Below are 25,174 nucleotides of genomic sequence, written 5' to 3'. Positions count from 1 at the left end.
AATCTTTCAACAACACACCAATGGCAGGCTGCAAGAGCAGGAGAGATTCTTGGTCAGCCATGTCTTGGAAAGGAAATTGGGGCCTCTCCCATCACGAGCCATAGTTCCAGATGACAACATGCATGTTAAAAGTGCATGTTGCCACATAAACTCAGACTCATCTGGAACACACTACCATCAATCGGTATAGCACCTTGATTTGCTTCTAACCCTATTGTGCCAGTGCTTCCATCGGAGGTGGAGGCAAGATGATCAAAATGCTGTGCAAAGTAGCTCAGTGTGACAAAAGCCAGGAACAAAAAAAAACCTGTCAATGTAGGAAGCAATGAAAGCACACATCAGGTAAAATGTTGCAATCTATAAAAAACAGAACACGTTGGAAATATTCAGCAGGGCTGACAGCATTTGTGGAGACAGAAACAGAATCGGAACAAAACGTTTCAGGTTAAAGACCTCTCATAAACATGTCCCAGGTTATGTGTAGTCAGATTCAAGGGATAGAATCTTACACCCCTCCTCGGCAGGTTTTGAAGCGAGTTGGGGGGAGCATAACATTGTATTAACAGGATTCCCCCCAGTATCCCGCAGTCCCAACCCAGATGGTTGGCTTTGTATCTAAATGCACAAAGCATTCGGAACAAAATTAATGAGTTAACAGCACAAATAGAGACAAAAGCGTATGATTTGGTGGCGATTACTGAGACATGGTTACAAGGAGACCAGATCTGGGAATTGAATATCCAAAGGTACTCAGTATTTTGGAAAGATAGACGAACGGAAAAGGAGGTGGCGTAGCTTTGCTGGTGAAGAAAGGGATCAGTGCTTACAACTAAAATATATTCCAGAGAGGAAGAAAGACGGGAAGAGGGGTCAAAAAAAATGCCCATGGCTAAGCAAGGGGATTAAGGACAATATAAAGACAAAAACTGAGGTATCCATATTGCAAAGGCTAGTGGCAGGCTGGAAGCTTGGGAAACTTTCAAACATAAACAACGAGTGACTGAAAAAGTAATAAAAAGAGCTAAGGTAAAATACGAAAGAAAGCGAGCGCAAAATATCAAAAAGGATAGCAAAAGCTTCTCTAAGTAATTAAAAGGGAAGAGAGTCGCCAAAGTGAAGATTGGTTCCTTGGAAGATGAAACCGGAGAGTTAATAGTGGAGAACACAGAAATGGCGGAGATGCTAAATCAATATTTTGCCTCGGGTTTCACGGTGGAAGACCATCCTACTAGGAACGGTTTTAATTCAGGGGTAACAGAAAGGGAGGAACTTAGAACAATCAACATCAATACAGAAACAGTACTCAACAGACTATTGGGATTGAAGGCAGGCAAGTCCCCAGGGTCTGATGGCCTACACCCTAGGGTGTTAAAGGAAATGGCAGAAGAGATAGTGGATCCAAAAGTTATAATATTCCAAAATTTCCTGGACACGGGAAAGGTTCCAGTGGATTGGAAAAATGCTAATGTAATGCCCTTATTCCAAAAGTGAGGGAGGCAGAATGTAGGAAATTATAGAGCAGTTAGTTTAACATCTGTTGTTGGGAAATTGTTAGAATCCATTGTCAAGGAAGTAATGAAAGGACATGTGGAAAGTCAAATCCATCAGAGTTTTATGAAGGGCAAATCATAATTTGCTAGAGTTCTTTGAAATTGTAACAAGCCAAATGGATAATCAGAATCTTGTACTGTAGTATATCTAGACTTCTGCAAGGCACCTGATAAGGTGTTACACAGAAGGTTAATACACAAGGTAAGATCACATGGGGTGAGGAGACTGGCTGATGGACAGAAGACAAAGTCAGGCTAAATAGATATTTTTCTGGATGGCAAGATGTAACTAGTGGGGTGCCACAGGATTCAGTCCTTGGGCCCCAACTATTTACAATCTATACAGAGATAGAAGGTTCTATAGCCAAATTTGTAGATGACACTAAAATAGGTGGGACTGTAAGTTACAATGAGGAAATAAAAACCTTACAAAAGAATATAGATAGGTTAGGTGAGTGGGCCAAAATGTGGCAGATCGATTTTAACGTGGATAAGTGTGAGGTCATCCATTTTGGTCAGAAAAATGGAAAGGCAGCTTATTATCTAAATGGGGAGAGACTTCGGGGGGCTCCAATGCAGAGGGGTCTGGCTGTCCTCATGCATGAGTGGCAGAAAACTAGCATGTAGTACAGCAGGTAATAAAGAAAGCAAATGGAATGTTGGCATTTAGAGCTAAGGAATAGAGTATACAAGTAGAGAAGTGTTGTTACAACTGTACAAGGCATTGGGGAGACTGCACCTGGAGTGTTGTGCACAGTTTTGGTCCACTTATTTGAGGAAAGATGTAGTGGCATTGGAGGCAGTTCAGAGGAGGTTCCCTAAATTGATTCCAGAAAGGAGGGGTTTGTCTTATGAAGAGAGATTGAATAGTTTAGACCTATTCTCTCTATAGTTTAGAATGAGGGGAAACTAAATTGAGGTATAAAAGATGACAAAAGGTATGGCTAAAATAGATGTGGAGCAGATGCTTCCTCTTGTGGGGCATTCTAAATTGAGAGGTCATAGTCTCCGGATAAGGGGTATCAAATTTAAAACAGTGATGAGGTGAAACTACTTCTCCCAAAGAGTCGTAAATCTGTGGAATTCGATACCCAGAGTGCTGTAGATGCTGAGACAGTCAGTAAATTTAAGGAGGAGTTAGACAGATTTTAAATGAGTAATGGGTTGAATGGTTACGGAGAACAGGCAGGGCGGTGGAGTTAAGGCCATGATGAGATCAGCCATGATTGTGTTGAACAGTGGATTAGGTCCGAGAGGCTAAATTGCCTTCTCCTACTCCAAGTTCTTATATTCTAAGAAAGAACTATTCTCTCTAATTCCACCTTCCAGCTCTTGGTCTGCAGCCTTGTAGGTAACAGCATCTCAAGCACAAATCTGGGGCGAGATTCTCCGACCCCCCGCCGGGTCGGAGAATCGCCGGGGGCTGGCGTGAATCCCGCCCCCGCCGGTTGCCGAAGTCTCCGACACCGGATATTCGGTGGGAGCGGGAATCGCGCCGCGCGGGTTGGCGGGCCCCCCCGCGCGATTCTCCGGCCCATCCGGGGTCTTTGGGAGAAGTAGTCCCGCCGCTAAAATGCCTGTCCCGCCGGCGTAGATTAAACCACCTACCTTACCGGCGGGACAAGGCGGCGCGAGCGGGCTCCAGGGTCCTGGGGGGGGCACGGGGCGATCTGGCCCCGGGGGGTGCCCCCGCGGTGGCCTGGCCCGCGATCGGGGCCCACCGATCCGCGGCGGGCCTGTGCTGTGGGGGCACTCTTTCCCTTCCGCCTTCGCCACGTCTCCACCATGGCGGAGGCGGAAGAGACTCCCTCCACTGCGCATGCGCAGGAATGCCGTCAGCGGCCGCTAACGGTCCCGCGCATGTGCCGCCCGGAGATGTCATTTCCGCGCCAGCTGGCTGGGCACCAAAGGCCTTTTCCGCCAGCTGGCAGGGCGGAAACTCGTCCGGCGCCGACCTAGCCCCTTAAGGTTGGGGCTCGGCCCCCAAAGATGCGGAGCATTCCGCACCTTTGGGGCGGCGCGATGCCCGACTGATTTGCGCCGTTTTGGGCGCCAGTCGGCGGACATCGCGCCGTTTCCGGAGAATTTCGCCCCAGGTGTTCTTGATTAGAAAGGTTATGGGGATGAGGAACATATCAGCCTTGATCGAATGTGGAGCAGACTCAATGGGCTGAATGGCCTAATTCTGCTCCTGTATCATTTGGTCATATGGCTTGCATTGGGTGGGGAACAGAGATAATCTTTTCTCCATCTTATGTGCAAAATGGGGGAGCCTCAATTTGAAGGCCCCCTCAGATTTGGAGCGCCCTCCCCTCCCAAACTTGGGAGCTGTGCCCCCACCCCCCACCGAATCCTGAGAACAGTCCCGGGACTTGGTTCCAGGCAGAGTGCTGCAGTACTTCTTCTGGCCACTGCAACACTGTTACTGTATCTGGACAGACTGGAGAGTTGACGGACAGCTCTCATTAGATGGGGCTTCCTTCCATGGGGCTGGTTTAGCACAGGGCTAATTAGCTGGCTTTTAAAGCAGACCAAGGCAGGCCAGCAGTTCCCGTTCCAGCCTCCCCGAACAGGCGCCGGAATGTGGCGACTAGGGGCTTTTCACACTAACTTCATTTGAAGCCTACTTGTGACAATAAGCAATTTTCATTTCATTTCATTTCCACCCATTACCAATCAATACTCGAGTGGGTGCTAAATGGCAGGGGGTTTCTGAGAGGTGGAGGTAGCATATTACATGCCGACTCTCAGGATGGCATGTAATATGCTCAGTTCTGCCTAAGGTTTCAATGTTGTTTTGTGCTGTCCACATTGGCTTCTATGTTGGTGAGGTTGTTAATGCAAGCGCAGGGAGCCCCTACTAAAGGTCTGCAGAATAACCACATTGTGAAGTCAATCAGCATGTGAAAGGCGACTTGATGCCAGTGCTGCCACATTACAGCTCAATACTCCAGCTGATGTCCCCACAAAGCGAACATACTTTCAACAGCAGGAAGGATCACGTCAGCAACACTACGTAAAGGGATAATCCCCTACTTTCATATTAATTGCTGACTGATTTATATTGATCTGGCTGAGTTTGTGGACTTTTTTCGTGGTTTCCAGAGTTGTTTAAAGTTGCTGACATCTAAAAAGGAATGGTGTGGTACGTGCTTTATGAGTTTATCCTAATGTCAAGGATTCTGCAAAACCCACCTACCCCCAGGCATGAGTGCAGAAGTATATGGCCCCCCTCATGATAGGGAACATAAAGCAGGATAAGCTACTGGAAGAGAGTAGAGGTGAATGAGGGGGACAAGGGTTCGTAGAAAGAGCCCATATCCACCCATGTGTTCATAGAACAAGCGTCCTCCCTGAACCTCAGGGAGAAATAATCTATCGGATGTCTCCACTTCACTAATAAGATGCTCACTGAACACCGCAGGCACAATTGAAACCTCCAAGCAGGGCTCAAACAGCATTGCCAATGACTGTGAAGGTTACTATGGCCATTAATGTTATTGTAGCAGATTCCTTCCAAGCTGCAGAGAGCAATATTTGCAATCGCCCAGTTTGCCGTCCATTGTTGTTCAAGCAAGGTCACCGAGGCTTTGTATTGCAAGATATCTGAATATATATTTCATTTTCTCTTGCCGGAGAGAAGCAGTTGGAATAAACATGCAACTTTGAGATTACCATCTTTGGAATGATGCAGGATATGTCAACGTTAAGATGTACACAACTAAAAAAAAAAGAGATTTCACTCCCTTGATTACTCACTATATAAACATATATCCATTATTCACTGCTTAAACAAGTAGACTAATATATTCATATGATGCATTGTTATATAACAAAGATTATTTAAAATACAGTGCATCAGCTCAGACCATGTAAATTGATTTAATTTAGAATACACTTCACAAATCCTCTCTATGTACTAAGCGTGATTCATACTAAGCTCTGGAAATTAACTCAAGTGCATGTTTTCTCATATTTAAGAAAATAACAAAAGTATTATACAACAACATTGCTGAACCTGTTCAGCCTGTTTCCAGGTGTTGCATTATCCTGTGGGGATTCTTTTCAAGTGTTTTGTAATATGGGAGCACAAGCTACTTACCAAATATCCTCAAATAGACACAGCAATATCATTAACAGAGAGAGAGACAGACACGCATAGACTTCGAATCAATGCAGTAGTAAAGACACCGTTCCAGAGAGGTAAGGAATGAACCTACTCACCTAGCCAGACAGAAAGTTATTAATTTTACCACTAGTAATTTCAATGTACCTACCATTCTGATTGTAGGTTAGAAATATGTTTGTATCTTTACTTTCAGGAAATTGTAATCACTTTCCCAGAGTTCCTCAAGGTAAAAGCTCCACCCTATTTCGCAATGTCTTCAGAACCTACATGCAAATTAATTTAACTTAATTTATAACCTTTTACTTCACATGAAAAAATGGCAACATTCAAATTTTCTTTAATGTTCACTTTCCCCTACTTCCATTCATTGGCTTTACCTGTAGTTTGATTTCTCCACCCAGCTTTAATGCTTTTTGAAATGACTCTACTGCTTGAAATGTGATAATTAACCCCAGTGATAACAGATTAAGCCTCAGTCACTAAAAATACAGGACATGCAAGTGTACAACGTGACCTTTATGACACAATTCAAAATATTTTGCCTATAATTCCTTCATTTATTCATTAATTCGTTCATTTAAAAAAAATCTATCCTGAAGCTTGACTCACAAGCAAATGATAGAATAACATTGTACGTAAGGATATATGGCATACATGGCTTTATGGGTTAATCTGTAGCCCGACATTTAATAATTGGTTATTTGTACTTCTCCACACCCTTTGTTCCTCAACCTCAGCTTGACTTGTACCTTCCAAGTAATCCCTATCCTTCCTGCCTAAATGTATCACCCTACAGTGATTATAATTTAATTTGCCAAATATTTGCTCATTCTGCGATGTTCTCATGCAAATTATTCAAGTCCTCTGCAGTGTGCAGTCCCATTTTGTGTCACCTGCAAATTTAGAAATTGTGCTTTGGATTTCAGAGAATCATTAATGTAAATTGTGAACAGCACTGATCCTTGTGGATAACCACTTCCCATATTCAGCCATTCTGAATAACTACCCCACTCTCTGCTTCATGTCTTGAAGCCAACTAGCAATCCATTCTGCAACTTAGCCCCAGACTTTACATTCGCTGACCTTATTCATTAGTCTATTACGGAGCACCCTATTGAAGACATAGAACATAGAACAAACAGTGCAGAAGGAGGCCATTTGGCCCATCGAGTCGGCACCGACCCACTTAAGCCCTCACTTCCACCCTATCTCTGTAACTCAATAACCCCTCCTAACCTTTTTGGATGCTAAGGGCAATTTAGCATGGCCAATCCACCTAACCTGCACGTCTATGGACTGTGGGAGGAAACCGGAGCACCCGGAGGAAACTCACACAGACACGAGGAGAACGCGCAGACTCCGTACAGACAGTGACCCAGCGGGGAATCGAAACTGGGACCCTGGCGCTGTGAAGCCACAGTGCTATCCACTTGTGCTACCGTGCTGCCCGAAAGACCTTATGAAAATCCAGATAAATTACATTGACTGCATTACCCTTATCTACTCTGTTACCTCCAAAAATAAGGTTGGTCAGGAAAGCTGACTATTGTTTATTGTAGATTTAAATTGTGAAGCTATAAATTCAGTAATATCTTCTATAAATTGTGAATAATTATTGTTATTTTACTCAATATCATAGCATCCATTTGACCTTTTCTCCCCCGGCATGCCAAGCTCCTACATTACAATGACGACGATACTTGAAAAGTTCTTAATCAGTCGTCAAACTCTTTGGCACACAGTAAATCTTAAAGGCACTAAACAATTCTGAATTCTCTTGTTTTGTTCAATTATAGTAAAGAGGGCAAAGGGTCAAATTCTTCTCCAACCAGACCTCTGGCCTAAAAACTCTTCTCTAGGTTTCAGTGTGCCTCTTGGTTCCTCCTCACAGCAACACTGCTAAGACCTGGAATGAGAAAAGGCCTAACACCCTCAACCTTTCCTCGTAAGACCTACTCTCCATTCCAGGCAACATCCTGGTAAATCTTCTTTGCACCTTTTCCAAAGCTTCCACATCCTTCCTAAAATGAGGCAACCAAAACTGTACACAGTACTCCAAATGTGGCCTTACCAAAGTTTTGTACAGCTGCATCATCACCTCACGGCTCTTGAATTCAATCCCTCTGTTAATGAACGCGAGCACACCATAGGCCTTCTTCACAGCTCTATCCACTTGAGTGGCAACTTTCAAAGATGTATGAACATAGACCCCAAGATCTCTCTGCTCCTCCACATTGCCAAGAACTCTACCGTTAACCCTGTATTCCGCATTCATATTTGTCCTTCCAAAATGGACAACCTCACACTTTTCAGGGTTAAACTCCATCTGCCACTTCTCAGCCCAGCTCTGCATCCTATCTATGTCTCTTTGCAGCCGACAACAGCCCTCCTTACTATCCACAACTCCACCAATCTTCGTATCGTCTGCAAATTTACTGACCCACACTTCAACTCCCTCATCCAAGTCATTAATGAAAATCATAAACAGCAGAGGACCCAGAACTGATCCCTGCGGTACGCCACTGGTAACTGGGACCCAGGCTGAATATTTGCCATCCACCACCACTCTCTGACTTCTATCGGTTAGCCAGTTCGTTATCCAACTGGCCAAATTTCCCACTATCCCATGCCTCCTTACGTTCTGCATAAGCCTACCATGGGGAACCTTATCAAATGCCTTACTAAAATCCATGTACACTACATCCACTGCTTTACCTTCATCCACATGCTTGGTCACCTCCTCAAAGAATTCAATAAGACTTGTAAGGCAAGACCTACCCCTCACAAATCCGTGCTGACTATCCCTAATCAAGCCGTGTCTTTCCAGATGCTCAGAAATCCTATCCTTCAGTACCCTTTCCATTACTTTGCCTACCACCGAAGTAAGACTAACTGGCCTGTAATTCCCAGGGTTATCCCTAGTCCCTTTTTTGAACAGGGGCACGACATTCGCCACTCTCCAATCCCCTGATACCACCCTGTTGACAGCGAGGACGAAAAGATCATTGCCAAAGGCTCTGCAATTTCATCTCTTGCTTCCCATAGAATCCTTGGATATATCCCGTCAGGCCCGGGGGACTTGTCTATCCTCAAGTTTTTCAAAATGCCCAACACATCTTCCTTCCTAACAAGTATTTCCTCAAGCTTACCAATCTGTTTCACACTGTCCTCTCCAACAATATCGCCCCTCTCATTTGTAAATACAGAAGAAAAGTACTCGTTCAAGACCTCGCCTATCTCTTCAGACTCAATACACAATCTCCCGCTACTGTCCTTGATTGGACCTACCCTCGCTCTAGTCATTCTCATATTTCTCACATATGTGTAAAAGGCCTTGGGGTTTTCCTTGATCCTACCTGCCAAAGATTGTTCATGCCCTCTCTTAGCTCTCCTAATCCCTTTCTTCAGTTCCCTCCTGGCTATCTTGTATCCCTCCAATGCCCTGTCTGAACCTTGTTTCCTCAGCCATACATAAGTCACCTTTTTCCTCTTAACAAGACATTCAACCTCTCTTGTCAACCATGGTTCCCTCACTCGACCATCTCTTCCCTGCCTGCCAGGGACATACATATCAATGACACGTAGCACCTGTTCCTTGAACAAGTTCCACATTTCACTTGTGTCCTTCCCTGCCAGCCTATGTTCCCAACTTATGCACTTCAATTCTTGTCTGACAACATCGTATTTACCCTTCCCCCAATTGTAAACCTTGCCCTGTTGCACGTACCTATCCCTCTCCATTACTAAAGTGAAAGTCACAGAATTGTGGTCACTATCTCCAAAATGCTCCCCCACTAACAAATCTATCACTTGCCCTGGTTCATTACCCAGCACTAAATCCAATATTGCCCCTCCTCTGGTCGGACAATCTACATACTGTGTTAGAAAAGCTTCCTGGACACACTGCACAAACACCACCCCATCCAAACTATTTGATCTAAAGAGTTTCCACTCAATATTTGGGAAGTTAAAGTCGCCCATGACTACTACCCTATGACTTCTGCTTCCCAATCTGTTCCTCCACGTCTCTGCTACTATTGGGGGGCCTATAGAAAACTCCTAACAAGGTGACTGCTCCTTTCCTATTTTTGACTTCAACCCATACTACCTCAATAGGGTGATACTCCTCGAACTGCCTTTCTGCAGCTGTTATTCTATCTCTAATTAATAATGCCCCCCCCCCCCCCCCACCCACCTCTTTTACCACCCTCCCTAATCTTATTGAAACATCTATAACCAGGGACCTCCAACAACCATTTCTGCCCCCCTTCTATCCAAGTTTCTGTGATGGCCACCACATCGTAGTCCCAAGTACCGATCCATGCCTTAAGTTCACCCTCCTTATTCCTGATGCTTCTTGCATTGAAGTATACAAACTTCAACCCATCTCCGTGCCTGCAAGTACTCTCCTTTGTCAGTGTTCCCTTCCCCACTGCCTCATTACACGCTTTGGCGTCCTGAATATCGGCTACCTTAGTTGCTGGACTACAAATCCGGTTCCCATTCCCCTGCCAAATTAGTTTAAAGCCTCCCGAAGAGTACTAGCAAACCTCCCTCCCAGGATATTGGTGCCCCTCTGGTTCAGATGCAACCCGTCCTGCTTGTACAGGTCCCACCTTCCCCAGAATGCGCTCCAATTATCCAAATACCTGAAGACCTCCCTCCTACACCATTCCTGCAGCCACGTGTTCAACTGCACTCTCTCCCTATTCCTAGCCTCGCTATCACGTGGCACCGGCAACAAACCAGAGATGACAACTCTGTCTGTCCTGGCTTTTAACTTCCAGCCTAATTCCCTAAACTTGTTTATTACCTCCACACCCCTTTTCCTACCTATGTCGTTGGTACCAATGTGCACCACGACTTCTGGCTGCTCACCCTCCCCCTTAAGGATCCTGAAGACACGATCCGAGACATCCCTGGCCCTGGCACCCGGGAGGCAACATACCTTCCGGGAGTCTCGCTCGCGACCACAGAATCTCCTATCTATTCCCCTAACCATTGAATCTCCTACAACTATTGCTTTTCTATTCTCCCCCCTTCCCTTCTGAGCCCCAGAGCCAGACTCAGTGCCAGAGACCTGGCCGCTAGGGCCTTCCCCCGGTAGGTCATCCCCCCCAACAGCATCCAAAACGGTATACTTGTTTTGAAGGGGAACGGCCATGAGGGATCCCTGCACTGTCTGCCTGTTTGTTTTTTTCCCCCTGACTGTAACCCAGCTATTCTTGTCCTGTACCTTGGGTGTGGTTACCTCCTTGTAACTCTTCTCAATCACCCCCTCTGCCTCCCGGATGATCCGAAGTTCATCCAGCTTCAGCTCCAGTTCCCTAACACGGTCTTTGAGGAGCTGAAGTTGGGTGCACTTCCCACAGGTATAGTCAGTGGGGACACCGGTGGTATCCCTCACCACCCACATCCTACAGGAGGAGCATGTAACTGGCCTAGCCTCCATCCCCTCTTACCTGACAGAATATAGCTGCCCTGTGGACTAACTAGATCTCCGCCCTCCGACCCTGCTCCCAGTCAGCTACACTTTCTGTAAACTCCTGGCTCTCTTCGCACTCTTTGCGGAAATGTAGGAAACAAAATGAAAGGAGCACCTTACTCCCTCCTCACCTAACTCCCTCGGTCACCAAACTCTCACTATCGCACTCAAATGCACCAAACTCTCACTATCGCACTCAAATTCAGCACTCCCTCGGTCACCAAACTCTCACTATAACACTCAAATGCACCAAATTCAGCACTCAGTGCAAACAAAGTCTGCACTGTAGGGGATCACTTTTATACTGTGAATCTAGCCTCTGAAAACTGGCCTAATCCAATTAACTAATTAACAAGCTCCAGCTGCAAGTGCCTACAAGTAGAAGCCTGTTTAAAGCTTATTGAAAATTCACCTTCTTCTCAACCAAACAGCAACTTTTAAGTTAATTAACTAAATAAAAGAAAGACTAAACTTTAGATAAAAATGAAGCCTTATACTCCCTCGGTCACCAAACTCTCACTATCGCACTCAAATGCACCAAATTCAGCACTCAGTGAAAGGTAGACACCAGTTAAGTTGGCACATGTGCATCACATAGGATTGCATTAGGGGCAAGGGCACAGTTGTAGGACATAGCACTGTTACAAATAAACACCTGTGTTAGTGCAACAAAGGTTCACCAGACTGGTCCTTGGGATGGCGAAACTGTCTTATGAAGAGAGATTGGGCAATCTAGGCCTGCATTCCCCAGAGTTTTGAAGAATGAGAGGTGATCTCATTGAAACCCATAAAATACTTAAAGACAGGGTAAATGGAAGCAAGATGTTTCCCTTGGTTGAAGACTCTAGAACCAGGAGGCACAATTTCAAACTAAGGGGCAGCCACAGGAGAAATTTATTTACACAGAAGGTGACTATTCGGAATTCTCTACCCAGAGAACCGTGGATGTTACAGTAGGGATTGACAGATTTCTGATTAACAATTACATAAAGGGTCATGGGGATAGTGAGGGTAGAAGATATTGAATTGTCCAAGATCATACTGAATGGCGGAGTAAGCTCGAGGGGTTAAATGGTCTACTCCTGATCCCATATCTCCACATTAGCATCCAAAACCTCTGACACCCCCCCCCCCCCCCAAACATATGCTCTTCATCACATTAATTTTCATTTTTCCACACAATATTGAACATACAAGTGACTGCCCATCAATGTTCATGAATCAACTTGCTACCCAAGAATTCTTGAGAGCGGTGAGATAACCTTGATATACCCATGGACATATTGCTTCTCCCAGCCAGCAGACCTTTTAAAGGATCCTGTCAGATCAAAATCAATTAACATTACGTTTGATTAAATCAATTAATTTTATTTTTTAATTCCTGTTCTGTTAGTTTATTTTAATGACTACTTTGTGGTAAAATGAACCTCAGCCTGAATTTTAGGCCCAATATAAAATTGGACACTACTAAATTAAGAATTGGACATTTTAAATTAAACCACAGTCAGCTCCAGGCAGCCCTCATAGGAATTCACTGATCCGAGACAGACAGTCGGGACAGGTCTGGGTTGGCCTGTCAACAGGACATCAGGAGATAATCAGTCCCATTCAAGTGGATCGGGATTGTTGTGGATTGCCCAGATAAAGCTAGTCTTTCTGGCACCCAGTTTATTTTATGTGGAGAAAGATTATGTGCGAACAATACATAGAGAAGAAACCCTGGGGCTGATTCCTGGTGTCCTGCCGGGTTGCAATCGGCAAATCCATGGAGTGTTGACGCCCCCCCCCCCCCCCCCCCCCCCCCCCCCAAGACCTCAATGACTGAGGACCAGAAAACCTTCTAGAAATGCATGAAGAGGGATATAAATATTGACCACCCACAAACCTCCCTAGCGAAGATTCAGCACTGAAGTAACAGAGAAAATTTAACAACAGACCAGAGGACGGAAGGGACGAAGGCCCTGAGACAACCGAGACTCAACTTGCAACCGAGAATTCAACCCGCAACTTGACTGACTTCATTGGCATGGGTAGTATTAAGAATCTTGGGATTATTAATAGTTATGATAATTTACGGGGGATAACTGTTTTACGGTGTTTCATAATAAATTTGGTTGAATCATAAACTTGTATTTCTCCTTTGTTACGCACACCACCAGCTCGCGACGAGACGGCAAATCCCCGGGGAAATCGCTGGACGAATTCTACAGTGCGCTGTTAATACTGGGGAGAAATTGCAACTGCCCACCGGTTTCGGCTAATGAATATACGGAGCTACTGATTTGGGATGCTTTCGGGCAGGTATGCTTTCGACCCAAATTCGCCAGCGATTGCTGGAAAGAGACGCACTAGGCCTCAAGGAGGCAGGGGCCCTCGCTGCCTCGCACGATGTAGCATCGCAGAACGCCCGTGCCTACGCCCCCGACGGCGCGGCAGCCCCTTGGGCACCGTGGACCCCCGCCGCGACCGATCCCCTGGCACCCCACCCCCTGCCAGAGTGACAGATCACCCGGGGGGGCCCCGCTGCTACTTTTGTGGACAAGCGAAACTCCCCGACTGCGCTGCTCGGCCTGCTCAGCCCTCTGTAAAGGGTGCGGCAAAAAGGGGCACTTTGTAGCAGTGTGCCCAGCCCGGGGGGTCACCGCAATCTCCAGCGGTGAACCAGGACCCCAAGCTCAACCCCCGCAACGATCCATGTGCGGCCAACGGGCGCCGCCATCTTGGGTCCTGGACTCCATGCGGGAGGGATGGGCGCTGCCATTTTGTGCTCCTCCGGCCAAGTACGATCAAGGGCGGCGCCACCTTGTCCACCACCGGCCGTGTGCGACCCGTGGACGCCGCCATCTTGGCTGACGGCTAAGGACCCCGGGATGGATGCCCCACGGGGCCTGAGGAAAACGCCCCGTGCAGCAACAGCGACTGGCTTCGGTGACCCTGGACCAGCCGCGGCACCGAACTCTCCAAACGGCAACAACGACGGTATTCATAAACGGGTACGAGACGCCCTGCCTGATCGACTCTGGGCGCACGGAGAGTTTTATACATCCCGATACGATAAGACGCTGTTCCCTTCCGATTCACCCGAGTAATCAAAAGATTTTCCTGGCGGCAGGGTCCCATTCTGTAGAGATCAAAGGGTTCTGCATCGCGAACCTCACGGTGCAGGGGAGGGAGTTCAAGAACTACCGGCTTTACGTCCTCCCCCACCTCTGCGCTGCCACACTCCTGGGGTTGGATTTTCAGTGCAACCTCCAGAGTTTAACATTTCAATTCGGCGACCCTATACCCCAACTCACGATCTGCGGCCTCGTGACCCTCAAGGTCGACCCGCCTTCCCTGTTTGCGAACCTCACCCTGGATTGCAAACCAGTCGCCACTAGGAGCAGACGGTACAGTGCCCAGGACCGAACCTTTATCCGGTCAGAAATCCAGCGGCTGCTGAGGGAAGGCATAATCCATGCCAGCAATAGTCCCTGGAGAGCTCAGGTGATAGTTGTAAAGACCAGGGAGAAGCAAAGGATGGTCATAGACTATAGTCAAACCATCAATAGGTACACGCAGCTGGATGCGTACTCTCTCCCCCGCATATCCGACATGGTCAATCGGATTGCACAGTACAAGGTCTTTTCCACGGTGGATCTTAAGTCCGCCTATCACCAGCTCCCCATCCGCCCGAGCAACCACAAATACACTGCTTTTGAAGCAGATGGGCGGCTCTACCACTTTTTAAGGATTCCATTCGGCGTCACTAATGGAGTCTCGGTCTTCCAACGGGAGATGGACCAAATGGTTGACCGGTACGGTTTGCGAGCCACGTTTCCGCACCTCGATAATGTCACCATCTGCAGCCACGATCAGCAGGGCCATGACGCCAACCTCCGCAAATTCCTACAGACCGCAAACGCCCTGAATCTCACATACAACAGGGAGAAATGCGTGTTTAGCACCTACCGTCTAGCCACCCTCGGCTACGTAGTGCGAAATGGAGTTTATAGGCCCAGAACCGGAACGCATGCGCCCCCTTATGGAGTACCCCCTCCCCCACTGCTCCAAGGCCCTGAAACGCTGCCTGGGTTTTTTCTCTTATTACGCCCAGTGGATCCCCAACTACGCAGACAAGGTCCGTCCGTTAATTCAGTTCAATGTCTTTCCCCTATCGACAGAGGCCTACCAGGCCTTCAGGCGCATCAAAGCGGATATCACAAAGGCCATGATGCACGCGATCGACAAGTCCCCCCCCTTCCAAGTCGAGAGCAACGCGTCCGACGTAGCTCTGGCGGCCACCCTCAACCAAGCGGGCAGACCCATGGCCTTTTTCTCACGCACCCTCCATGCCTCAGAAATCCGCCACTCCTCAGTGGAAAAGGAGGCCCAGGTCATAGTAGAAGCTGTGCGACACTGGAGGCATTACCTGGACGGCAGGAGATTCACTCTCCTCATGGACCAACGGTCGGTGGCCTTCATGTTCGATAATGCACAGCGGGGCAAGATCAAGAACGACAAGATCTTGCGGTGGAGGATTGAACTCTCCATCTATAACTATGAGATCTTGTATCGTCCCGGAAAGCTGAACGCGCCTTCCGATGCCCTATCCCGCGGCACGTGCCAACGCACAAGTGGATCGTCTCCGAACCCTCCACGAGGACCTCTGCCACCTGGGGGTCACTCAGTTCTATCACTCCTTGAATACCCGCAACGTGCCCTACTCCATCGAGGAGGTCAGAATTCCTCCTGCAGAATGTTTGAGGTGAGAGACGCCGACAGTGTCCCTGCTGATTTCATCTGTGGGAAGTGCACCCATCTCCAGCTCCTCAGAAACCACGTTAGGGAACTGGAGCTGGAGCTGGATGAACTTCGGATCATTCGGGAGGCAGAGGTGGTCATAGATGGAAGCTTCAGGGATGTAGTTACTCCGAAGAATAAAGATAGATGGGTGACGGAGAGAGGGGCTGGGAGGAAGCAGTCAGTACAGGGATCCCCTGTGGTTGTTCCCCTTAGTAACAAATATACCGCTTTGGATACTGTTGCGGGGGGGGGGGGGGGGATTACCAGGGGTAAGCCATGGGGAGCAGGTCTCTGGCACAGAGTCTGTTCCTGTCGCTGAGAAGGGAAGGGGGGAGAGGATTAGAGCATTAGTCATTGGAGACTCCATAGTTAGGGGGTTAGATAGGAGATTCTGTGGGAACGAGAGAGACTCGCGGTTGGTGTGTTGACTCCCAGGTGCCAGGGTGCGTGATGTCTCGGATCGTGTTTTCGGGATCCTTAAGGGGGAGAGGGAGCAGCCCCAAGTCGTGGTCCACATAGGTACCAACGACATAGGTAGGAAAAGGGATAGGGATGTAAGGCAGGAATTCCGGGAGCTAGGGTGGAAATTTAGATCTAGGACAAACAGAGTTATTATCTCTGGGTTGTTACCCGTGCCACGTGATAGCGAGACGAGGAATAGGGAGAGAGAGGAGTTGAACACATGGCTACAGGGATGGTGCAGGAGGGAGGGTTTCAGATTTCTGGATAATTGGGGCTCATTCTGGGGTCGGTGGGACCTCTACAAACGGGATGGTCTACACCTGGACCAGAAGGGTACCAATATCCTGGGGGGGAAATTTGCTAATGCTCTTTGGGAGGGTTTAAACTAGTTCAGCAGGGGCTTGGGAACCTGAATTGTAGCCTCAGTATACAGGAGGTTGAGAGTAGTGAGGTCATGAGTAAGGTTTCATAGTTGCAGGAGTGTACCGGCAGGCAGGAAGGTGGTTTAAAGTGTGTCTTCTTCAATGCCAGGAGCATCCGGAATAAGGTGGGTGAACTTGCGGCATGGATTGGTACCTGGGACTTCGATGTTGTGGCCATTTCGGAGACATGGATAGAGCAGGGACAGGAATGGTTGTTGCAGGTGCTGGGGTTTAGATATTTCAGTAAGCTCAGGGAAGCTGGTAAAAGAGGGGTAGGGGTAGCATTGTTAGTCAAGGACAGTATTACGGTGGCAGAAAGGACGTTTGATGAGGACTCGTCTACTGAGGTAGTATGGGCTGAGGTTAGAAACAGGAAAGGAGAGGTCACCCTGTTAGGGGTTTTCTATAGGCCTCCGAAAAGTTCCAGAGATGTAGAGGAAAGGATTGCAAAGATGATTCTGGATAGGAGTGAAAGCAACAGGGTAGTTGTTATGGGGGACTTTAACATTCAAATATTGACTGGAAACGCTATAGTTCGAGTACTTTAGATGGGTCTGTTTTTGTCCAATGTGTGCAGGAGGGTTTCCTGACACAGTATGTAGATAGGCCAATGAGAGGCGAGGCCATATTGGATTTGGTACTGGGTAATGAACCAGGACAGGTGTTAGATTTGGAGGTAGGTGAGCACTTTGGTGATAGTGACCACAATTCCATTACGTTTACTTTAGTGATGGAAAGGGATAGGTACATACCGCAGGGCAAAAGTTATATCGGGGGGAAAGGCAATTATGATGTGATGAGGCAAGACTTAGGATGCATCGGATGGAGAGGAAAACTGCAGGGGATGGGCACAATGGAAATGTAAAGCTTGTTCAAGGAACAGCTACTGCGTGTCCTTGATAAGTATGTACCTGTCAGGCAGGGAGGAAGTGGTCGAGCAAGGGAACCGTGGTTTACTAAGGCAGTCGAAACACTTGTCAAGAGGAAGAAGGAGGCTGATGTAAAGATGAGACATGAAGGTTCAGTTAGGGCGCTCGAGAGTTACAAGTTAGTTAGGAAGGACCTAAAGAGAGAGCTAAGACGAGCCAGGAGGGGACATGAGAAGTCTTTGGCAGGTAGGATCAAGGATAACCCTAAAGCTTTCTATAGATATGTCAGGAATAAAAGAATGACAAGGGTAAGAGTAGGGCCAGTCAAGGACAGTAGTGGGGAGTTGTGCTTGGGAGTCCGAGGAGATAGGAGAGGTGCTAAATGAATATTTTGTATTCACACAGGAAAAAGACAATGTTGTCGAGGAGAATACTGAGATTCAGGCTACTAGACTAGAAGGGCTTGAGGGTCATAAGGAGGAGGTATTAACAATTCTGGAAAGTGTGAAAATAGATAAGTCTCCTGGGCCGGATGGGATTTATCCTAGGATTCTCTGGGAAGCTAGGGAGGAGATTGCTGAGCCTTTGGCTTTGATATTTAAGTCATCTTTGTCTACAGGAATAGTGCCAGAAGACTGGAGGATAGCAAATGTTGTCCCCTTGTTCAAGAAGGGGAGTAGAGACAACCCCGGTAACTATAGACCAGTGAGCCTTACTTCTGTTGTGGGCAAAATCTTGGAAAGGTTTATAAGAGATAGGGTGTATAATCATCTGGAAAGGAATAATTAGATTAGATATAGTCAACACGGTTTTGTGAAGGGTAGGTTGTGCCTCACAAACCTTATTGAGTTCTTTGAGAAGATGACCAAACAGGTGGATGAGGGTAAAGCACTTGATGTGGTGTATATGAATTTCAGTAAAGCGTTTGATAAGGTTCCCCACGGTAGGCTACTGCAGAAAATACGGAGGCATGGGATTCAGGGAGATTTAGCAGTTTGGATCAGAAATTGGCTAGCTGGAAGAAGACAAAGGATGGTGTTGATGGGAAGTGTTCAGACTGGAGTCCAGTTACTAGTGGTGTACCACAAAGATCCGTTTTGGGGCCACTGCTGTTTGTCATTTTTATAAATGACCTGGAGGAGGGCGTAGAAGGATGGGTGAGTAAATTTGCAGATGACACTGAAGTCGGTGGAGTTGTGGACAGTGCGGAAGGATGTTACAAGTTACAGAGGGACATAGATAAGCTGCAGCGCTGGGCTGAGAGGTGGCAAATGGAGTTTAATGCAGAGAAGTGTGAGGTGATTCATTTTGGAAGGAATAACAGGAAGACAGAGGACTGGGCTAATGGTAAAATTCTTGACAGTGTGGATGAGCAGAGAGATCTCGGTGTCCATGTACATAGATCCCTGAAAGTTGCCACTCAGGTTGAGAGGGTTGTTAAGAAGGCGTACGGTGTGTTAGCCTTTATGGTAGAGGGATTGAGTTTCGGAGCCATGAGGTCACGTTGCAGCTGTACAAAACTCTGTGCGGCCGCATTTGCAGTATTGCATGCAATTCTGGTTGCCGCATTATAGGAAGGATGTGGAAGCATTGGAAAGGGTGCAGAGGAGATTTACCAGAATGTTGCCTGGTATGGAGGGAAGATCTTATGAGGAAAGGCTGAGGGACTTGAGGCTGTTTTCGTTAGAGAGAAGAAGGTTAAGAGGTGACTTAATTGAGGCATACAAGATGATCAGAGGATTGGATAGGGTGGATAGTGAGAGCCTTTTTCCTCGGATGGTGATGTCTAGCACGAGGGGACATAGCTTTAAATTGAGGGGAGATACATATAAGACAGATGTCAGAGGTAGGTTCTTTACTCAGAGAGTAGTAAGGGCGTGGAATGCCCTGCCTGCAACAGTAATGGACTCGCCAACACTAAGCATTCAAATGGTCATTGGATAGACATATGGACGATAAGGGAATAGTGTAGATGGGCTTTAGAGTGGTTTCACAGGTCGGCGCAACATCGAGGGCCGAAGGGCCTGTACTGCGCTGTAATGTTCTATGTGTTCTATGTTCTATGTTCTATGTACAGCCACCAGGAACTGCCAAATCTGGCAGAGTGCAACCCGCACTTCTACAGGCCAGATAAAATGAACCTGATAACGGCTTCCCGTCCCTTTGAGCGCCTCAGTCTGTACTTCAAAGGCCCCCTCCCCTCCACCGACCGCAACACGTACTTCCTGAGCGTGGTTGACGAGTACTCCCGTTTCCCATTCGCCATCCCCTGCCCCGACATGACCGCGGCCACGGTCATTAAAGCCCTCTGCACCATCTTTATACTGTTCGGTTTCCCCGCCTACATACGTAGCAATAGGGGTCCTCCTTCATGAGCGACGAACTGTGTCAATTCCTGCTCAACAAAGGCATTGCCTCAAGCAGGACGACCAGTTAAATCCCCAGGGTAATGGACAGGTAGAGAGGGAGAACGGAACGGTCTGGAAGACCGTCCTGCTGGCCCTGCGGTCCAGAAATCTCCCAGTCGCCCGCTGGCAGGAAGTCCTCCCGGACGCCCTCCACTCCATCCGGTCGTTGCTTTGTATGAAATGAAAATTGATTATTGTCACAAGTAGGCTTCAAATGAAGTTACTGTGAAAAGCCCCTAGTCGCCACATTCCGGCACCTGTTCGGGGAGTCTGATACGGGAATTGAACCCGCGTTGCTGGCCTGCTTGGGTTTGCTTTAAAAGCCAGCTATTTAGCCCACTGTGCTAAATCAGCCCCTGTATCACAACAAATCAAACACCTCACGAGCGCCTCCTTGTCTTCCCTAGAAAGTCCTCATCCGGAACGTCACTCCCGACCTGGCTGGCAGCCCCGGGACCCATCCTGCTCCGAAAGCATGTGCAGGTGCACAAATCGGACCCGTTGGTCGAGAGAGTTCATCTCCTCCATGTGAACCCTCAGTATGCCTACGTGGCGTACCCCGATGGCCGACAGGACACGGTCTCTCTGCGGCACCTGGCGCCCGCCGGAACTCCACACATCCCCCCAACATCAATCACCACCTCCCTCCCACCGGCGCACCCCACGGCCACCCCCTTCCCGGGTGGATCGGTCCTTCCTCCGGACCCGCCTAGAGGTAGTGAAGCAGGAAGAGACATCGCTACGCTCCCAGAGACGACGGTGCCCGAGCCAGCGCCTGCATCACCGCCAGTGCTGAGACAATCGGGGAGGACGACCAGGGCACCCATTCGACTCATCAAATCTTTACAACAAAGCAAGAAATGCCTCTGTAAATAATTCAGTTGCCCAGTAAAAGCGGCATTGTAAATAGTGCTAGTAGTTTGATATCGGAGCATAGCCGCTGTGTTAGTGGCATCCCAGGTATCGACTCGGTAAACCCCTACCACCATACGGCCCACTACCCCCGTCGGGTTCACTACCCCCGTCGGGTTATTTTTTAACAAGGCGTGAATGTGGTGGTATGCATTAGGGGTATTACGGTACCCTGTGATACCGAGAGGCTATTGGTGAATAGACGCCGGGTCCTGATTGGATCAGCCGCCTACTGGCTCCACCCAGTAAGGCGGAGTATAAGAACCCGGGGTCTCCCAGCAGCCGCATTCTTTAACTGTGCTGATGGGGAACAAGTCTGCGTAATAAAGCCATTGATTGACTCCTTCTCATATCATCTCGTGAGTGATTGATTGTGCTACAATGGGTATGATGGGTATAGAGGGATATGGGCCAAATGCGAGTAATTGGGACTAGCTTAGTGGTAAAAACTGGACGGCATGGACAAGTTTGGCCGAAGGGCCAGCTTCCATGCTGCAAACCTCTATGATTCTATTTTATTCAGGATGTAGTTCCTTCACACAATACATGAATCATCAGTCAATGGATAAAGGAACTCCATTAATTGTTTATATGATGTATTGCTGCTGGGAGGTTGATGCTGTAAGTTTCACATCCTCGGTGCACATCAGGTCAGCCACAATCTTCGTGAATGGTAAAGCAGTGATGAGGGGCCGAGTCAAGTGGCCTTCTCCTGTTCCTAATTCGTATGAATTTTATATTAGTTTGACCAGCCAGAACTGCATATGTGGAAGAGCGCCAAAGCTTTTGCCCCCCTAATCGCACGCCGGAGAATCCTGCTCGGTTGGCGATCGGCAGCACCACCAATCACAGCTGCAGACTGGCTGCAGACCTGTCGGAATTTCTCCACCTGGAGAAGATAGAGGACACCATCCGGTCAGACGAGGGCTTCCAAAAATCATGGGGGTCATTCATCAGCCTGTTCCAAGGCCTGTTCAAGGCCAACAGCGACTAGGGAAAGAGGAGGGGAGGGGGGATGGAGGAGAGCAGGTAAGAACATACACACAATGGAGAGGAGCAGAGGGAGACGGGGAGGAGGGAACCCAAGGGAGTTGCAGAGCGAAACAAAGGGAAAAAAGGAGGAGGGGAGGGGCAGGAAGCTCCCACCCGAACTCGCAAGGACAACACCTAAAACCGCATAAGAACAGAGCATAGTGCGAGACACCCGGGGCGAAAGTTGGTGCCAGGGAAGAATGGAAAGGGCAGGCGGAGAGAATGTATGTAAAAATTTGTAAATAAGAAACGTCACTACATGTAAATCCCAGGTGCACTATATGCTAATTTGTTATTCTGTAAAAACTGAAAAATGGCAATAAAAATATTTCAAACAAAATATTAGTTTGACAAACAAATTGATTGGTTTCCGGTTTATAAAAGAAGCAATGAAATTATTTTCTACTTTGATTTGGAAGCATTGAAAAATAGATGCTGAATAATATGGTGCCACACCTTCTCAGTGTTCATCTGCTGATTAATACAAGGCTACTAATATTTAAAACATATCCATTAAGATTATTGCACAACATCAGCTGAATTGTAGCTGGCCGACAGTCAGCACGTCCTGATACCCAGCAATGGAAAACATGCTCTCCAATTGATGTATCAGGCTAGACCTAATTTCAGCTGCCCCGAATAACACTCCAGCAGTGTTGTTGTGGGTTTTTGAGGCAGACTGAGGAAGGAGAAGAATCAGAAGCGCAACCTTGACCTAGTTGTCACATCATGACCACATCATTATATGGTGTCAAATTAACAAATGGATAAAGGTTTGACAAACTCTTCATAATCTCCAAAATGAAAAAGCAACAAGTCTCCATTAACAAGGAAGTGCAGCACAGCAGGTGGAGCAGAACCTTATCATCAGGGCTGTCACTTCAACTGAGCTGAAAGGAGCAGACAGCAGGTGGTGGGCGTGTTTACTAGCGCATTGGTATCTTAAACAAACTGAGTACAGGTCATAAAGTCTCACATCGACACACTAGTAAAAAGGCAACATTATACCATTTTAAAGCATGGGATGCATTGGCAATTGAATTCTTTTGTAAGATACTTTCAGGAGCATAAGATATATAGACTTTAATCTAGCGGCCACGCTAGCTGTGAATGCAAATCCCGTAACGGCCACTGAATCTCGAGAGATTCCCAAAACTGGATTTGTGTCAGCCAGATCTCAGAATGAGATCTTCCCAGCTCCCGTCCGATGATGTAATCAAGTTCATGCCCAGGAACGGCACGGTAGCACCGTGGTTAGCATCACAGCTCCAGGGTCCCGGGTTCGATTCCCGGCTTGGGTCACAGTCTGTGCGGAGTCTGCACGTTCTCCTCGTGTCTGCGTGGGTTTCCTTCGGGAGCTCCGGTTTCCTCCCACAGTCCAAAGACGTGCAGGTTAGGTGGACTGGCCATGCCAAATTGCCCTTAAGTGTCCAAAGGGGTTTGGTGGAGTTGCTGGGTTACGGGTATGGGGCGGAGTTGTGGGCTAAAGTGGGGTGCTCTTACAAGGGTCACTGCAGGCTCGATGGGCTGAATGGCCTCCTTCTGCACTGTAAATTCTACGTTCTATGAAGGGCATCACGCCAGCATGAACCACTACATGTTTTCACAAAAAAAAACGTTCATGATGACTATGTCGGGGGCACACAGATAAGTATAACCTGATCGGGAGGGACATTGCCAGGGTGGCAGTGCCAAGGGCAGGCCCTCTCGGGAGCACCATTGGGGGGAGGAGGCGATGTTTCACTTTCTGTGTGGTGGGGAATGCGCCCCAAAGCCCATGGACGGGGGGGGGGGGGGGGAAATGGGAGGAAAAGAGGTGATGCCTGTGAGGGGGAGGGCCGTTGCTTGTGAGGGGAATGCACTGATATGTGCGTCATGGGTGAGGGAGTTTATTCGCACAGATTCTGGTGCCCTTTCAAGATGGCGCCCCGATCTCTGTGGAACGGGCCTTGCCGACGCTTCAGGTCGCGCCGCACCCAGAGTGACATCATACACCCAGATTTCCTGTGCACCGAGTGTCAGGTAATCTGGGGTGAAAACTCAGCCACATGCCAGTTTCCAGTCTGATTCTGCCCACAGTGGAATGGAAGAATTAATTCCCACTGACTTCACTAGATGGTGCCAGAGTACACTATTTCGAGTTTTCACTGGACACTCAAAGCCCAAACACAGATTATATGGATGGTTTGAGATCCTGAAGGACCAAGTACAACTTCACTGTGATATCTGAAAGGCATCCAGGAAAATAGCCTGCCAAGGACTTGTATATATTGCTGCAAATCAACATTTAATGTAGTGAATATCTGTTGGACTGACAGTTTGTTAGGCTTTGTTGCTGCTGATTTAAGTGAATGCTAAGTTTAAAGGTTTAAAGCTCTACTGCCTGGCAATGAAATCATACAGAGAGCACAAATTTAAACAAAGTTAGTCCAAGACATCTTTACAATGCAGTGACCATCTATTATTTTTGGTTGGGTTACACACCACTTCTAATGCAAAATATTTGGGCCTAGATTTTCCTGGGGTTAGGGGTTTGGCAGAAAACTTGCCAGCAATACACCTTTCGAGCTGACTGCAACTTCAGGATGTCAGGCACGCACAGGTTAGCGAGGAAATTCTAAAGTCGTGGCTGGTGATTCAGGGTTCCGATACTGGTTGGACAGTTGTGCCAATCTCCACCAAAACCCCCCAAACCTAACCAGTGCCACAATCATGAATCAGCAAGAATTACAACTTTGCCGCTTGCGCATCACCGTTGGAAATCCCCTACAAGGTCACACATTCAATCATTTGAAATTGTGTTTTTACAAAGAGTGATATGATTAATGAAATTTGATGAATAAAAGAAATGACCCTGAAAAAATAATTTTGCAATTGGTGCGCTGCTGATTGATATGAAGGGGGCTGGTTTGCTCAGATGGCTGGCAGCTGGTTTGTGATGCAACACAGGTTCAGTTCCCGTACCGGTTGAGGTTATTCAAGAAGGTCCCGCATTCTCAATCTTGCGGTGAACCTCAGGTTAAATCACCACCAGCAACTTCTCCGTCTCAAAGGAAAGCAGTCTAGGGTCATCTGGGGCTTATGGCAACTTTACATAAATGATTAGAATTTTAAAAATCT

The 25,174-nt window shown here is 47.5% G+C and overlaps 1 protein-coding gene across 3 annotated transcripts in view; it reads right to left on the bottom strand.

The window, feature by feature from the left end:
- The window catches only part of ap1s3a (adaptor related protein complex 1 subunit sigma 3a), a 60,898-nt gene that overhangs the window by 25,034 nt on the left and 10,690 nt on the right, over window positions 1–25,174 (bottom strand). Inside the window, exon 2 of one of the 3 annotated variants that reach the window (XM_072474526.1) lies at window positions 5,828–5,942. The exons of the other annotated variants lie outside the window; for them this stretch is intronic. Coding sequence (XP_072330627.1) covers window positions 5,828–5,830 — 3 coding nt within the window. The 5' untranslated portion in view covers window positions 5,831–5,942. The remainder of the gene's footprint in view (window positions 1–5,827; window positions 5,943–25,174) is intronic. 3 annotated transcript variants of the gene reach the window in all.

The sequence above is a fragment of the Scyliorhinus torazame genome, chromosome 14, assembly GCF_047496885.1.
Source record: "Scyliorhinus torazame isolate Kashiwa2021f chromosome 14, sScyTor2.1, whole genome shotgun sequence".
NCBI classification, from domain to species: Eukaryota; Metazoa; Chordata; class Chondrichthyes; order Carcharhiniformes; family Scyliorhinidae; genus Scyliorhinus; species Scyliorhinus torazame.
This window is presented reverse-complemented; position numbering and strand designations above follow the sequence as displayed.